Here is a 16,963-nt window from a genome sequence, read left to right on the forward strand (position 1 = left end):
CTCTATAGGAGAAAGATATGGCAGTCTGCTTCTGTAAAGATTTACAGCCTTGGAAACCCTATGGGCAGTTTTAGTCTGTCCTATAAGGTTGCTATGAGTTGGAATCAAATCAGTGACAATGAGTTTGGTTTTGGTTTGTCTTTGTTAATGAGGCAGGATTAGTGTAGGGTGTATTTGAGTCAATCTCTTCTGAGATGTAAAAGAAAGTAAACAAGCGAGCAGAGGAGAGATGGGGTAAGATAGATGCCAAGACACATGGAGATCTCCAAGGAAGCAGGAAGCAGAAGCTGAAGAGACAAGAACCTTCCTCCAGAGCCAACAGAGAGAGAAAGCCTTCCCCTAGAGCCTGTGCTTTGAATTTGGACTTCTAGCCTCCTAAACTGTAAAAAAATAAATTTCTGTTTGGTAAAGCCACCTATTTGTGGTATTTCTGTTATAGCAGCACTAGATAACTAACACAGAATTTGGTGCTGGGAGTGGGGTGCTGCTCTAAAAGATACCCACAATGTGCCGGTGGTTTTGGAATTGTGTAAGGGGTAGAGGCTGGAAGAGTTTTAAGGTGCCTAATAGTAAAAGCCTAGATTGCCTTAAAGGGACTGTAGGTAGAATTATGGACGTCAAAGGCAATTCTGGTGAAGGCTCAGAGGGAAGTAAGGAGAGCTATAGAGAAAGTCTTTGTCGTCTTAGAGAATACATATGGTGCCAGCAACAGAATGTTGCTAGAAATGTGGACGTTAGATGTGCTTCTGGTGAGGCTTTAAAAGGAAATAATGAACATGTGATTGGACAGTGGAGGAAGGGCGATGCTTTTTATGCAGTGAAAGAACTTGTCTGAATTATGTTCAAATGCTTGGTGGAAAGTAGAACCTGTAAGTGATGAACTTGGATATTTAGCTGATGCAATTTCTAAGCAAGATCTTTAAAGGGGCCATGTGGTTTCTCCTTGCCGATTGTAGTAAAATACCAGAGGAAAGAGATGGACTTAAAAATGAACTGTGAAAAATGAAAACAGAACTTAAAGATTTGGAAAATCCTGTTGTACAAACTAAGGACACATGTCCTAGAATGTTCACCAAGGATGTGGCTACACAATCTTTTCTTGAAGAGATTAAGTGTGTAACTGATGGATCTAACCAACTACCACAGCAGAAAACCCATCAGCCTAGACTGAAGGGCACAGAGAAGGAACAAAAGGAAAGAATGCTGTCTGTCTCTTGGAATTCTACAGGCAGGAAACAAGCCAAAGGAGCTACATCTGTTGTCCTCCAAGAAAAGAAAAGCACCATCCCTGGAGCAGCTTGGAGATCAGCCGAACTGTTGGAAGGAACACAGGGAGCAGGGCCTTCTCAGTTTCAAAGGGTGGGGCCACAGCCTCCTAGGTTTCAAAGAGTCAGATCAACAAAGAGTCCGAACCAACTCGGTTCTGGACTGTAGGGCTGCTGTTAAGGTGTGCCGGGGGGTTGGGGCTGCTTCCCAAAGCTGAAGGGGAGAGTCTGCCATGCCCGGGGGCAGAAGAACAGAGCCTGGCCAGGGCTAAGAGAGTGGAGTCATCACTCAGACTAGGAGAATGGGGCCACCCAAAACCAAGGGAGCAGAGTTGCTGTCTCAGTGGGCCTAGAAGGCATAGCTGAAGCTCAGGGCCAAGGGACCTCCACCCAGAATCCAGAGTATAGAGGGCAGGGCCATTGCCCAGATGGTCTCAGAGAACAGAGATTATTTTCAAGCTTGAGAGCTAATGTAAATAGTTCTGCTGGGTTTTGGACTTGCTTGGGACCTGTTATCCCTTCTTTCCCTCAAATTTCTCCCATTTGTAATGGAAATGTCTACCTTGTGCCTGTCCTACCATCGTACTTTGGAAGCAGATAACTTGTATTCTAGATTTCAGTTTCACAGATGAAGAGGAATTTTGCCTCAGGATGGAATACGCCTAAAATCTCACTCATATATGATTTAGATGATTAAGAGGGAGTTGATATAAGACTTTTGGGATGATGTGATGGGGTGAATGTGTTTTGCGTGTGGCAAGGATATTGATTTCGGAGGGCCAAAGAGTGGAATGTTATGGATTGAATTGTGTCCCCCAAAAATACATGTTGTAAATCCTAACCTTTATGCCTGTGGTTACAGTCCCATTTGGGAATGGGTTGTCTTTGTAATGTTAATGGACAGGATTAGTTTGGGTGTATCTTAAATCAATCTCTTTTGAGATACCATAGTCTCTCCTTGTCTGCGCTTCTGCTTTCCATGGTTTCAGTTACCTGTGGTCAAACGCGGTCTGAAAATATTAAATGGAAAATTCCAGAAATAAACAATTCATAAGTTTTAAATTGCACGCCATTCTGAGTAGCCTGATGAATCTCGTACCGTCCCACTCTGTCCTGCCCAGGAGGTAAATCATCCCTTAGTCCAGCATATCCACGCTGTATACACTACCAGCCTGTCAGTCACTTAACTGTCTCAGTTATCAGATCAGCTGTCGCGGTATTGCAGTGCTTGTGTTCAAGAAACCCTTATTTTACTTAATAATTATTCTATTTTATTATTATTTATTGTTATTACTCTCTTACTGTGTCTAATTTATAAATTAAACTTTACCATAGGTATGTATGTGTAGGAAAAAACACAGTATATCTAGGGTTTGGTACTGTCTGAGGTTTCAGACATCCACTGGGGGTCTTTGGAACATATCCCCTGTGGATAAGGGGGGCTATGGTATAAAAGAGATTAAACAAGTGAGCAGAGGAGAGATGGAGTAAGACAGATGCCAAGACACACAGAGATCTCCAAGGAAACAGGAAGCAGCAGCTGAAGAGACAAGGACCTTCCCCTAGAGCCGATTAAGTCTTCCCCTAGAGCCAGTGCTCTGAATTCAGACATCTAGCTTCCTAAACTATGAGAAAATAAACTTCTGTTTGTTAAAACCACCCACTTGTGATATTTCTGTTATAGCAGCACTGGATAACTAAGAATAGACCACAATACTGTTTTTTCAAGTAATAATAATATCCTCACATTTACATTGAACATACTACATGCCAGTCACTATCCTAAGAGCTTTACATGTTTTTATTCATGTAATCCTCATAACAACCCTCAGAGTATCATGAGGAACTGAGGCACAGAGAGGTTACAGGGATATGTGGCTGGTAAGCAAGCGAGCTGGAGTTCCAGCCCAGCCACCCAGCCTCAAAGTCACACAATTAACTTCCCACAGAACACACTTTGGACAATGCTGCTGTTGTTCACTGTTCTTGAACTTTCCTACACACCTGTTTGAGTGGGATAAAAAAGGGAAGAATGGTGTTACTTTTCCTGATTAAGATTTTTATTAAATATCATTAATTTGATCAGAAACAAAAGTATAGAAATTATCTTTTTAAATTAAGGGGTGGCTAGGGTAAAACTAGCCCTGGAACCACCTAGAGGACCCCTTAAATGGTGTTCCCACTGGCTGGATTGCTGTCTCGCCTATCTCTCTCCCCTTTTCTATAGGGACAAATACACATTCATCTTTCAAAACCTTGCTCAGGCATCATCTTCTCTCTGAAGTCTTCCTTGTCCATCTTTGACCCTTTCTTGACCTACCCATCTCTGCCCCAGCAAAGCTAATCCTACATCTTGCTCTATCTCTGTACCTTAGCATACATCTCTCTGATATTACTTGAATTCCTGAATCCCTTCATTCATTCATCCAGTAGATATTAGGGGATATCTACTATGTGCCAAGCACTGTGGTAGATGCCAGGAGAATAAAGAAGAATAAAATATAATCCTTGCTCTTGGAGACTTTCAGGGATTTTAGAGAGGGAGGCAAACAAGTACATTAGCAATTCCAGTAGCATGGTCAGTCCTGTGTAGAGTTATATACTGAGTGCATGCTATGGGAATCTGAGATCCCTGGCTGGCACAAACAGTTTATGCCCAGCTGGTAACTGAAAGGTTGGCAGTTTGAATCCACACAGCGGCACCACAAAAGAAAAGTCCTGGTGATCTGCTTCCATAAAGATTACAGCCAAGAAAACCCTATGGAGCAGTTCTACTTTGTAACACACAGGGTTGCCCTGAGTCAGAATTGACTAGCCAGCATAAGACAACAGCAACATGGGAATATGCAGGATGTTTTTCAGCAGAGAGCTGTATACCTGGTATATGGCCACCAGTCCCACATATGCTGGGTATTTGTATCATCCCACCCTTAGAGAAATCAGGCCATGTTTCTGGATAGCAGAGTGGTTGGGAGGTCAGTCAGTAATCCCAGTCAGTTCTGGGGTCATGGCCTGAATTTGTACATTGTGGGAAAACTGAATATGATGAATTGAATAACCAGGGATTTAAATGTATATAGGATTTATTTGATGTTTCCTTATATCCGTTTTTCTCTTCAGCAACCTCTCTGAATTTTTAAAACTTGTTTATTGAGGATTCTCTCTTGCCTTGGTTGGAACTGCCTTGCATCTGCTACATGTCACCGTACTTAGGCTCCTGAGAGATATGATAAGGGAGAAAGACACTCCATTGAAATGCCTGTTCTTCATTTCTGACCTGGATTTTGTTCTGAATCTTGCTGGCTTTTCTATCTCAACTCACTTTGGTGGACAATACAGAAATTCAAGGGCCCCTTTACCCTCCCACCCATTAAAGATTAGATCAGACATAACTCTAAGCAATCACCTTTTCCTGTCGACCCCAAAGCCATCATTGTAAAAGTCCAACTAAAGTCCCAAAATTCTGCATAGAAGGGAAAAGAGAAAACTCAGTAGAAAGAAGAGTTTAATAATCCCTTCACTCAGGGAAAGGAATGAGGTCGGGCTAATATATCTGTCCTTGATACCAAAAGCCATCCCTGAAGAAGTTGGAGGGTGTCGAGCCAACAGGTTCCCAGTAAACCATATATGGGATGCATATTATCTGACTTCTTATGGTTATGACTTAATTGAAAAGTAAAAAAGAAGATAGCTGAGAAATCATCTTGAGGCCTGGCCAGAGTAGAAATTTTCTTGCAAACTCAAACACCCATGGGAACCTGGTTCCCAAAGGTTATCTGGCCCATTCTCTGACAATGCTGCATCTTATTACTGCCTGAAAGCTAGGGTTCCTTCCTACCTTAAAACCTTCAAATAAGGGGATCCTATGGCCTTCTTCAGTTAACTGCCCCAATTTTTTGGCATTTTATGGTTGGAAGATGCTTCCTTATTTAAATTAAATCCCTCATGTGTCCTTTGAAGCTTGTGTTATATCTCATTGGATCCTCAACAGCAGCAGACACTGAATGAAGAGAACACATCAGCACCTTCCCTTCAGTTTTCATTTCCCAGCCTCACTTCCAGCTTTCATTTCCCAGCCTCATTTCCAGCTTTCGTTTCCCAGCCTCACTTCCAGCTTTCATTTCCCAGACTCTCTTTCTCATCTTCCTTCCGTGGCCACTCATTGGGCTCCCCTTGTTGCTCTGTACTTGTAAAGACAAGTGGTCTAGTTGAAGGTGGATCCCTGGCTTAATGTAAATATAACAAGGCCCTCTGGTTTGTACATTTTAACCCTCTACTTTTATATCCTACTAATAATGCCTTGCCATTTTTATCTTCTATACTGTTTTCTGATTTATGACTTTAAGCACACAATCTAGAAGTTCTGAATGGAAAGTCACTCCTGAGAGGTCCCTTTAGTTTTCTAGGCTAGTCTGATAGGGTGATGAGAAACCAAAGATGATTTTTCAGAGCTAGTAAGAAGATACTTTGAAAATCGGTGGCCTTAGCAGAGTAATTAAGATATCAAGGCTGAATCATAGTGAAGTCATGGAGTGAAACCAGGACCTCTCATTCATTGTTTCTGGACATGGAAATTTGATAGCATCTTGGAGAGCAATTCAGTAACACCTAGGAAAGGTGTACATGCCCAGATCTGAAAAAAAAACTAATTGTCCTTGAGTATGAAAACAGATAAATGAGAACCTGTTCAGAAAATGGAACAATCTAAAATTACGTTAATCTCACAGACATAATGTTAAGTCTCAAAAGTAAGTTGTAAAAAGATAAATACAGTATAATTCCTTAAACACAGTAAGGCATTATATATTATTTATGAATTCATACATAGTAAAACTATAAAGATACACTAGAATGATATATATCGTCTTCAGGATTGTGGTTGCTTCTGGGAATGAAGAGGGGAAGCAAATTTGGTAAAATGTTAGCGTCTATTAAATCTGGATGTTAGGTACATAGGTGTCTCTTATTATTAATTTCTCTGCTTTTCTATGTGTTTGAAACAAGTCCTTTTCTATATCATGGGAGTTCACATTGAATAGTAAGGCACTCATTCTATAAAGCCCTCTCAACTTCAGAATTCCATGGTGCCAGGTGAAATAAGTAAAGAGAAAGGAAATCTCTAATCTCAGTAACATGTCTTCTTCTGTTCCTCTTCTTAGGAATGTTCCTGGCTGATTTAATTGAGAGATACTTTGTTTCCCCAACCCTATTCCGAGTCATCCGATTGGCCCGTATTGGGCGCATCTTGCGTCTGATCAAAGGAGCCAAAGGGATTCGTACCTTGCTCTTTGCCTTAATGATGTCCTTGCCTGCCCTGTTCAACATCGGCCTTCTGCTCTTTCTGGTCATGTTCATCTTCTCCATCTTCGGGATGTCCAATTTTGCATATGTGAAGCATGAGGCTGGCATTGATGATATGTTCAACTTTGAAACATTTGGCAACAGCATGATCTGCCTGTTCCAGATCACCACCTCGGCTGGTTGGGATGGCCTGCTGCTGCCCATCCTAAACCGCCCCCCTGACTGCAGTCTGGATAAGGAGCACCCAGGGAGTGGCTTTAAGGGAGACTGCGGGAACCCCTCTGTGGGCATCTTCTTCTTTGTAAGCTACATCATCATCTCCTTCCTGATTGTTGTGAACATGTACATTGCCATCATCTTGGAGAACTTCAGTGTAGCTACAGAGGAGAGTGCAGACCCTCTGAGTGAGGATGACTTTGAGACCTTTTATGAGATCTGGGAGAAGTTTGACCCCGATGCCACCCAGTTCATTGAGTACTGTAAGCTGGCAGACTTTGCAGATGCCTTGGAGCACCCTCTCCGTGTGCCCAAGCCCAACACCATTGAGCTCATTGCCATGGATCTGCCAATGGTGAGTGGGGATCGCATCCACTGCTTGGACATCCTTTTTGCCTTCACCAAGCGGGTCCTGGGAGACAGCGGGGAGTTGGACATCCTTCGGCAGCAGATGGAGGAGCGGTTCGTGGCATCCAATCCTTCCAAAGTGTCTTACGAGCCAATCACAACCACACTGCGGCGCAAGCAGGAGGAAGTGTCTGCAGTGGTCCTGCAGCGCGCCTACAGGGGACATTTAGCCAGGCGGGGCTTCATTTGCAAAAAGACCACGTCCAATAAGCTAGAGAATGGAGACACACACCGGGAGAAAAGAGAGAGCACCCCTTCTACAGCTTCCCTCCCATCTTATGACAGTGTAACTAAACCTGAGAAGGAGAAACAGCAGCGGGCAGAGGAAGGAAGAAGGGAAAGAGCCAAAAGACAAAAAGAGAGAGAATCCAAGTGTTAGAGGAAAGCAGAAATTAAATATGGTACAGATTTAAAACTTGCAAGTGAAAGATTGTTTACAAACTTCCTGAATATTATCAATGCAGAACGGCTGTGGAGACACTTGAACCCGAAGATCTATACCAAACGTAGTCTGCTTACCTTGTAACACGGTTGCATCTTGAGCAGTGACCTGCCGAGGGCAAAGGACCCTGCTCCCTGGACTCACAGATTTTCTAATGCTTGGGCAGGTGGTTACTGCATGTTCCACATCAGTCAATGCAACTTAGGACAAACCTAACAGGATACAAAAACAGAGGAGAGGCTGCCGGCACCACCATATTTCCGTTGCAGCCAAATGGATTTTATTTTTTCATTTTGTTGATTCTCAGAAGCAGAAAGCATCACTTTAAAAGTTTGTTTGTTCATGCAAACTAAATTTGCATTCCTACATTAGTTAAGCTAAGCAGCAAAAAGAAAACACACACACACTCACATTTAGCCCATGTCATTTAATTGTCAGTTTCTTTGATATAAACCACATCTTCTCCACATGGGCTTCACGTGGTTTGGAGATGGGTGGGGGAAAACAATCAGGTTTCTTCAGGCTGAGGAGGACTTGCTCAGGCCAATTCCAAACATTGTGCTCGTTCAATGCGTAGAAATGATTTGCATGATGGCATGCCGTGATCAGAAGTCATGCATGAGAACCATACACCACAGGATACTACTAATCCTGTCCCCTGCACTGGGTCAGCCTTTGGACAGGACCCAGCCCTGCACCGTTCACTGTATTTGGAGAAAATGGTAAAAATTTCCATACCTGCTGCAATTCTTTATGAATTCTTAAAAGTCTTTCACACACCTTCTGGGTAGGGAAACATAACCAACCAATTGACAACCACCACCACCAACAACAAAAAAAAAAAAACAAACCCAAAACAACAAGCAGATGGATCCGTTGTGTGTATATGTTTAAAGGACATCTATAACATACAGCCATTGTTGCACATTTTGAAAGATGAACTATTTAATGCTGCTTTGTGTTCCGTACATGGGGAGACTTCGATCCCAAATGGCTTGTATTAGTAATGTCACTGTAAAACCAAATCCTAGGGCTAAAAACAGAACAAAAAGTTCATTTGTATCTTGCAATATTTATGATGATTGTTTAGCCTTCATACTGGAGAACTGACACTTATTTGGGGTAGAGATAAAAGTGCTATTCAAAGTAGCATGTTATCTCTAGGGGGTAATTTGGGGAACTTAAACTTTCGTTGGGGGTTAAGGGGTGCTCACTTCATTTAGCATCATGTCCTTTCTGCCTTGTGGCTTTCTCTGGGCTTGGGTCAATACGGAGAGGGGTTCGGATCTTCCTAACTGGCCTCTCCCTTCGCCAGAGGGGTTTTCACAAGCTCACACACTGCATGATTCCTCTTACCTCCATCACATTTGTCCGCCAAGCAGGGCTTCTCTTACCCACAGTGGGTGAGGGCAGCAGCACTGGGGCTATGGCTGTGGTTTCTTTCATCTATTATTAGACTATTTATTCTAAATAGTCACTGGTGGGACCTGAGGTAGAAATAGAGCAGCCTCTGAACCAAGCCCACTTGGTTTCTTTATGTCACTGGTTTTCATGAGAAAATGATCAGATATAAATTCTTCAGGATGTTCCAGCTTCCCCCAGCAAATTCCCTTTCAGCCGGTTTTGCTACCTGCTTAGCGACCTGCCCGTTGTCATTGGAGGGTGGCTTTTAGGGGAGCATCATATGTTCCATTCCATCTCCTGCTTTAGAGAAGACAGTTTTTAGTCCAGGGGTTTCTCATCAGCTGACTAGATTTCAAAGCCAAGATGCTGCAGTTGAACGTGTCAGGAAGTCTGTACGAAGTGTGAGGCGAGATCTCAGCATGTGAGCCAAATCAGATTATTCCGGAATCGTAAAATGGAGGGGGGTGGGGAGAAAACAGCAACCCATAATCAGACACACCAATCTGCCTTGCAGTAGAAGCACTTTGGATGTAGTTTCACAGTCCACCTGACTAGTTTTGTGTAGAACAAACCACTGCAAGTCAGTAAGCAGAGCTTTCTATCTTGCTGGACCATTACAAACTCTGTCCAGCTCTCTCAAGCCTGCTTCTGCGGCACCATCCGTAGAATTTTTGTACTATACCCAATACCTGATTGGGAAGGCATTTCTTTTGGTGACCCTGCTAACTGCTAGGATGAATGTATAGTCACATGTACAGGCTACATTGTAAACAGCACAAAACAGAAGCTGACACGTGTGGTTATTCTTTTTAAGAGAATTATAAATACTGTAATATATAATTTTATTTTATTGGCATGCCTTTTTGTAAATACAAATTATCAACTTATTAAATAGGAAATGGCTTCTGGCTTATGCCATTGTCATGTTTACTTTTATTTTTTATACTTTTCTTTCTTCTTAGAACTTAGATGCTGTCAGCCAATGTACATCCCCAAAACCAGACAGACAGACAAAAAATTTTTTATTGCTAATGGTCTTTTCCAAAACAACAAAAAAATATATATTTTTGTTCCAATGTGCAATAAATTCTAACCACTTCTATGCAAGATTTGGCTAAACTTCATAATGGTTCTTGGGTCTTGAGACGGGCAACAGAACTATACGATTCCGCTTGGTACACCAAGCGCTCACGCTAGTGATGTTATTAAGCTACTAGAGCATCTTAATGGAGATTTTTCTGAGATCTGACCTTTTTCCTACCCCAGATCCCGATCCCAGCCCAGCAGGCTATCTCCTCAGTAATACATGGGCCTTGGTATCTGACACCATCAGCCAGCTTCATAGGGAAGAAGCCACCTCCACTGTGTTTGAAGTTTCACTTTTTTTTTTTTTAACTTTTCACACCTTCTATTCCTTCACCCACTTCCCTCCAGCCGCTCACTCATTCACTCACTAACCCACCCTGTTCCACACTTCTTTGATAGTAAATGACACCATCACCAGCAGTTTACACCCGCAGTTAACAGGCTTTGAACTGAAAGAATCAATGATGACGTTTTCGTACGTCTTCACTGAGTGGGTGAGTGGCAACGCTTTGCCAAATATTAACGAAGCCAATCAAAAAGCAGCAGCAGCCGCAGTATCACTGCACATATATATATATAGATATATAAATATAATATAAACATTTATTTTTTGTAGCCAGGTCCTTGGTGCAGTATTTATACTCCACAATCCACCTTTAAAAAAGGACAAAAAGCAAAAAGACGTGTGATGCTGTTAATTTAAAAAACGCAGAGCCAAAGCCACTGAGCAGCAGCTGACATGGTTGCTGGTATGTGTGTGAAAAACACTTATCCCCTCTTCTTTCCTTAACCTCCTTGTTGCTTAGATGAGGAAGACTCCGTAATCTAAAGCAGAGGGTGAGAACAGGAAAAACTCCCCGAGTCAACGTGCCCTCCTTTCTCCTTCCTAAGTGAGCCACTTTTGATATCAGCAGTTGACTGGGGAGAAATATACAGAAACTCCCAGTCAAAGCCCCTGGAGTGACAGTGCCCAGAGTTCTGTTCTTTTCCGCCGCAACCAATGTAAACCTGTAGAAGACCAATAGTGAAGATTAGTGTATTAGTGAATGCATGGAGGCCAGCACTGCTCTAAATGAGACGTAATTAAAAAGTACATCACTACTATAAGCCAAAAGGAAACAAAATAAAAATTACCCTTTTTACTGTACAAGGGAAGCCTGTCTTGGTGTGCGTTTGTTGCTTGACTATCCCAATTCTTGAGTTTTGGGTGGGGTCTGCGTATTGGGACCTTAGCACATTTGAGGAAAGGAGGCAATGGGAGAGAAGTCAGAGGGACTCTGGCAGAATTCTGGCAGGGAAATAGAGATTGGCGAGAAAAGCGAGGTCCTAATTGCCCCAGATCCCCACTCACCCACTGCATATGGCATTCCTTCCCCCTGCTGGGCCAGTGCTCAGAGGCTTCTAAGACCTCTTCCCCGCAGCCCAGCTGGACCGGCTTGTCTTCTCCTTTCTCCACTAGTTACGTTAAGAAAAAAACTACCCCAATGCCCCAAAGCTAGGGCGTGCACGATGCTCAACAGCCTCCATTCTGCTAGCTAAAGCTGGACCTTGCCCTACATTGCCCCCACACAATAGACCAGCAGACATGGGCTGGTCTCCTTACATTCTTGCAAGGGAAGGAGGCACCCCTCTGCTTCCCTTTCTCCCTGACCCCCTTTGGGGACATCCCTCTCTAGGCCATGTCTCCTGGTCCAGGAACACTCTCTCAGGAGGATCTTGAAGTGCCCACTCTAGTCCACTCCAGTAGCTCCACTCTGGAGAGAGATGGCTGGTAGGTCAGTCCCCATCCTCCTCCCCTCAGCCCCCTGCCTCCAGGCCTACTATGGAGGTGAGAATGCCATATGGGTTATGACTTTGTGACTTGAGTCCTGGGCATCTCCTGTAATGATGCCTCTGTCTTTTCTCAGATGTTGCCCAAAGTTTTGCAAAAAGCTTCGTTCATTTTCAGGTACCCCCACCCCCTAAAGAATCGGCTGCAACTAGCCAGCCAGAGGGGGGACACCAGGAGAGAAGAGGAAGTCTGGGTTTGGAGGGGCCCAAGGTTTGCACCAGAGCCTGCGTTGTTCTGCTCTGTGCTTTTCTTGGATTTCCTTTCCAAGGTTACTAGGATTTCCTCCATTAAAAACACTCCTGAGGCACCCCCTGCCCCTGCCCCCCACTGCTGTTTGCTGTACATAGAGGCTCAGTGGGGTGGGGTGGGCGGATGTGCACGTGTGGTGTGTGTGCGTGTGAAGAATGTGTATAGGTAAAGGGGAGCGTGGTCCAGCGGTTCTAGAAAAGGGACAGGACTCCAGTGTTCCATCCCCAGCTCGACCGCTGGCTCGCTGTGTGGCCTTGGGCAAGTCACTTAACCTCTCTGTGCCTCAGTTTCCCCATCTGTAAAATGGGGATAATAATACTGACCTACCTCACAGGGGTGTTGTGAGGCTTTAATTAAATGTTTTGTAAAGTGTTTTGAGATACAGAGGCAAAGGCTGCTAGGGAAGGGCAAAGTATTATTTGAACTTAAGATGAAATGGTACCATAAATGCTGCTATTCTGAGAGCCATTTTAAACTGCACTGCTCCAGCCACCCCCGCTTCACATCACCAGGACAGCAGGTCAAGGAAACATCTTTCCTTTCACTTGCTTCTGGGGATTGTGATTATTCTAGACACTTTATTTTTCCTTGCTGTTGTCTCCTTCCCTCACCCCCTCGACTTGTTCCCTGTTCCGTTCATGCGGAAATGGCGGAAATGCTTGAGAAATGAGAATGTATAAGTGGGTTGGAAGTTTATAGTCTGAAATTACAATTTTACTTTGTACTGTACATCTTTTTACTTTAGAATTTGCAATAAAGCGTTACGTCAATCTTGTTTTCAACTCTCCTCTTGGATTGGCCCGTCATTCTGTCATTGCTGTCACACCAGAGCCCCTCAGCCTAGCATGGACAGGGAGTGGAGCACTCTCACCTAGCCAGGACCCCATGATTCCTCCTGCCTTCCCCTAGGGGACAGTTTGAGCAGAGACTTTGTGAGGGCTCACCCAGGCCCAGCCACTCAGAGGCGGTGGAAAAAGTTTGGGGCTCCCAGGAGACCTGCAGGAGGCCTTGCCTGAGTGGGGAGGGCACCTTGGAGGCAGCCACTGGAAGTGGGTGCACCCTTGTTGTGCTGCCCCCATCCCCACACTAGAACAGGGCTTCAGAGTAAACTGAATGGGGGAGCTGCAAATCTTGTTCTGGTCTCCCATCATGTTTCCCAAGCTCCCTTACTACTCACAGACCATTCCTTCCGTAGCTCAAGCTTTCAGGTCAGGCGGCCCTCAATTTAAAAACCTGACTATGCCACTAACTAGTTGGGGCCAGAGTTTATGTGTATGTAACTGCTCAGCATAGGGCCAGGCAGGAAATGAGGGCATAATAAATGGTAGCTCTAAATAGAAGAATAATTGCAAGATAAGGAACTAAAGCTGACAAGAATTGGGAGGGCCTACCTCCCACCCCCACCCCCCCTTGGACTGGCACCAGAGCCCCTCCTCGTCCATTGCCAGCCCTACTGGCTACACTGGCCATTTCCACCGAACGAACGAACGAACGAACGAACCGATCGCTCCCTCCTTTGCGTATTTCGTTAACTTTTATGTTACGTCAAAGGCAGCACTCCATCAGGATGTGCTCGCGTCTTACAGCTAGGGGCACTGAGGCACGGGAGGATCTGGCGCATCTGCAGCCCAGGCGAGTGGGCCCAGGCCCCCAGGTGCTCTTAGTCCAGAAGTGGCTTTGTTTCCCAAAGGCCGTGCGCCTCGGGAGTGGCAGGCAGGCTGGGGCAGCCAGGCCGCGCCCCGTCGCCGTCGCCGCCTGTGATCCACAGCGTGAGCAGAATGAGTAGCGCCCCGGTGCCCAGCGCCCCCACGAAGCCGGTGAGGAGGCCGAGCACCAGCGGCCCGGCCCAGCCGGTGGGGCTCCGCTTGTACGGGGGCTGCGGCAGTCGCTCCACGATCAGCTCCAGCTTGTCCCAGTTGAGCTCGGCGACTGAGGCGCGGCGGGAGCGTGGGGCTGGGGGCCGGGGAGCGGCAGCTGGGGCGTTGGCGCCTGACGGCGGCAGGTAGGGCTGCCCGAACTTGCGCAGCTGCAGCGCCGCCTGCTGGTGGAGGTTTTTGCCCAGCTCCCGGGCCACGTCCGGGCGGCCGCTGCGCCGCAGGGCTCGGGCCACACGGTCCCAAGACAGGGACGGGGCCTCGGCAGCCAGCCAGGCCGCCAGCGCCTCCCGGCAGCCGTCGGAAACCTCCTCGGGCTCGGCCGGCCGGCCTGCCGAGTCCTCCTCCACCTGCCGCCGCCGCCGGAGCCGACCCTGCGACTCCGATGGCTCCGTGGGCTCCAGCGGCTGGGCCTGCGCCAGCCGGTCCTCAGACAGTCTGGCCAGCTCCGCCTCGACGTCAGGCTCGGGAGCCTCCAGAAGTGACCGGAAATGGCCGCACTCCTCCGGGGTCAGCAACTCCGCCAGGCGGACGGCTGCGTGAGGGCCCATGGCGTCCTTGGCCTCCGCAGGACCTGGCGCCCAGCCCCACAACGCCAGGACCAGGGCCATCGCCGGAGCCCGCGATGCCATCACCAGCGGTGACGGGGGGGGGGGGGCGCCACGGACTGTAGGGGGAGGGGCTCTGAACACCCAGGGCCTGAATGGGGGAGGGGGTTCCTAACACCTGAGGATTGTGGGGCGAAGGTTTCCAACATTCAGGGATTGAGACAGAGGATGGGATTCCCAGAATACAGGGAGGGAGAGATTTTAACACTCAGGGACTGGGGGAGAGGGGCCTCCCAGCAATAAGAAACACCGAGGTGGTTTCCAGCATGTGAGAATTTTGAGAGGTGGGTCTCCCAAGACCCAAGAACTGGAGAAAGCAGGTTTCCCAATACCCAGAGATTGGATGGGACTATTAGCCTCTCCAAGGAGGCTAGGATTCTGGGCCACTGTATTTAAACACCTGCCTGCTGTCCCACTAGTACCTCAGACTCAACTCATCTCTCCTAATTCACCCCCTTACCCCCCACCCCCGCCCCACCAGAAGCCCTAGACTCCTTGCTCTCCACTATCTCCAATATCCAGTCAATTCCTAAATTGTCACCTACAAAGTATCTATAGACTGCATCATTTCCCTTCTTCCCACACCTGCCTAATCCAAACCTGCATCCTCTTTGGATGGGACAAGGTAATCACCTCCTCCAATCCCCTGCCACAGACTGGGGCCCCACTTACCTAAACTACTTTCATTTCCCCTAAGCAAGCTTGGGTCTGGCTCTCTCGTTTGGACCTTGGCCTGCACTCTGCTCTGCCTGGGTCACTCCTGCTGTGAAGTCTCAGCTGGAGGTCTCTGGGAAGGCCTCCATGACCCAGCACACACCTTGCCCATGTCTCCATTAGGTACTCCTCCTATCAGTTCCCATAGCACACTGCAGCTCTGCCTTTTTAACTTTCTCCCCCATTAGACTGCAAAGGCCATCTATCATCCCTATAGCAACTTGTGCATAATAGGTGTTCAGTAAAGATTTGTTGAATCCATGTGTGAATTCTTGACTTCCAATTCAGACTTTGTCCACAGCCACCCCCTTTCTTTCATGACCCTCTCCCCAGGCTTCACAGTTGAGCCCCAGCTCTTAACAGGGTATGGAAGGCCCTCTGTGGTCCAGTCTCAGCTGACTCCTCCAGCCTCTTCTCCCCACTCCTGCCCTCACTTGCTCTCTTGTTGTGGCAGGGCCCCACACATCCAGTGCAGTTTCCAGTCTCCATAGCTTTGTTGAACGTTTTCCTGACACCCCACCACCACCATCAAAGCAAGTTGGGGTCTTTTCTGGGCATTCTTAAAATAGCCTGTGCATCCACCATCAGGGCACTTACCTGGAAATTATTCTATCTTCTATGTATCAGATACCGTGCAAAATGTGGGACTATAAAGATGAATTTGACAGGGTCCCCCCCTTACCCATTTCTGTACCCTCAGTGCCACACTATGTCTGCACAGAGTTGTTGCTGATTGCTGTCATCGATTCTGACTCATGGCGACCCCACAAGTGCAGAGTAGAACTGTGCTCCATAGGGTTTTCAAGGCTGTGACCTTTCAGAAGCAGACCTTCAGGCAAACCAGAAGAACAGGATGGGGAGTCTGGGCCTCCAAGGGCCTACAGGGTAGGGGTTGCTGAACACTGGGGCAATGCCATGGAGCCCCCATATCCAGGCACACCCACAATTGTTTCTCTTGGAGAAGCTATCTCTGCAGGATCTTTCCATGTCCTTGTTCTGCCTCCTGAAAGTCTGTGGTGCACCCTCAGCAGAAAGCCTGGGTGCACTGCTCCCCCTGAGCTCTTGTGCCTTTTCAGTGATTTTGCTTAGAGCATTCAGGGGCCTCAGGAAGCTGTGGGTCCTAACCTCTCTCGCGGGCATCTCCACAGTGCTTTTTCAGCAAGAGGTTCCTTTCCCTGTTTTCCCACAGTCTCAGTTTATGATGTGCTGCCATGGATAGTTTGGGGACTGACGGTGGTGGACAAAGGATTCCATGTGACCTTAAAGAGTGGAACTCAGCTGTCTCCACACCCTGTCCTCTGCCCACTTTCCCTCCATCAAAGGAGATACAAGCACAACCCAGGCTCTATTCAACCGGGGCTGCTGTCCAGGTTCTGGATGAACGTCCTCCTCTTCAGCGCCCCTTCCTCCAGTCATTCATCGCTTCATTCATTTACTCATTCAGTAAACATACGAACCCTTCTTTGCCCCTCCCACTGCAGGGCTCTGGGGATACGACGAGTCCACGCCAGTTCTGACCCTTCCAGAGCTCAGAACTGTAGGAGGGCCCTCCCTTTCCAGGGGCT

At 46.7% G+C, this 16,963-nt stretch overlaps 1 protein-coding gene across 6 annotated transcripts in view; it reads left to right on the forward strand.

The window, feature by feature from the left end:
• SCN8A (sodium voltage-gated channel alpha subunit 8) overlaps positions 1-12,989 on the forward strand; it is a 228,317-nt gene extending 215,328 nt beyond the window's left edge. For 3 of the 6 annotated variants that reach the window (XM_004388346.1, XM_004388347.1, XM_004388345.2), the window contains one exon: positions 6,425-12,989. In XM_004388346.1, coding sequence (XP_004388403.1) covers positions 6,425-7,569 — 1,145 coding nt within the window. In that variant the 3' untranslated portion in view covers positions 7,570-12,989. The remainder of the gene's footprint in view (positions 1-6,424) is intronic. The other 3 variants (XM_023742420.1, XM_023742419.1, XM_023742418.1) reach the window with 1 other exon arrangement.
• The last annotated feature ends 3,974 nt before the right edge of the window (positions 12,990-16,963 follow it).

Source organism: Trichechus manatus, unplaced genomic scaffold (assembly GCF_000243295.1).
Source record: "Trichechus manatus latirostris isolate Lorelei unplaced genomic scaffold, TriManLat1.0 scaffold00209, whole genome shotgun sequence".
In the NCBI taxonomy this organism is placed as follows: Eukaryota; Metazoa; Chordata; class Mammalia; order Sirenia; family Trichechidae; genus Trichechus; species Trichechus manatus.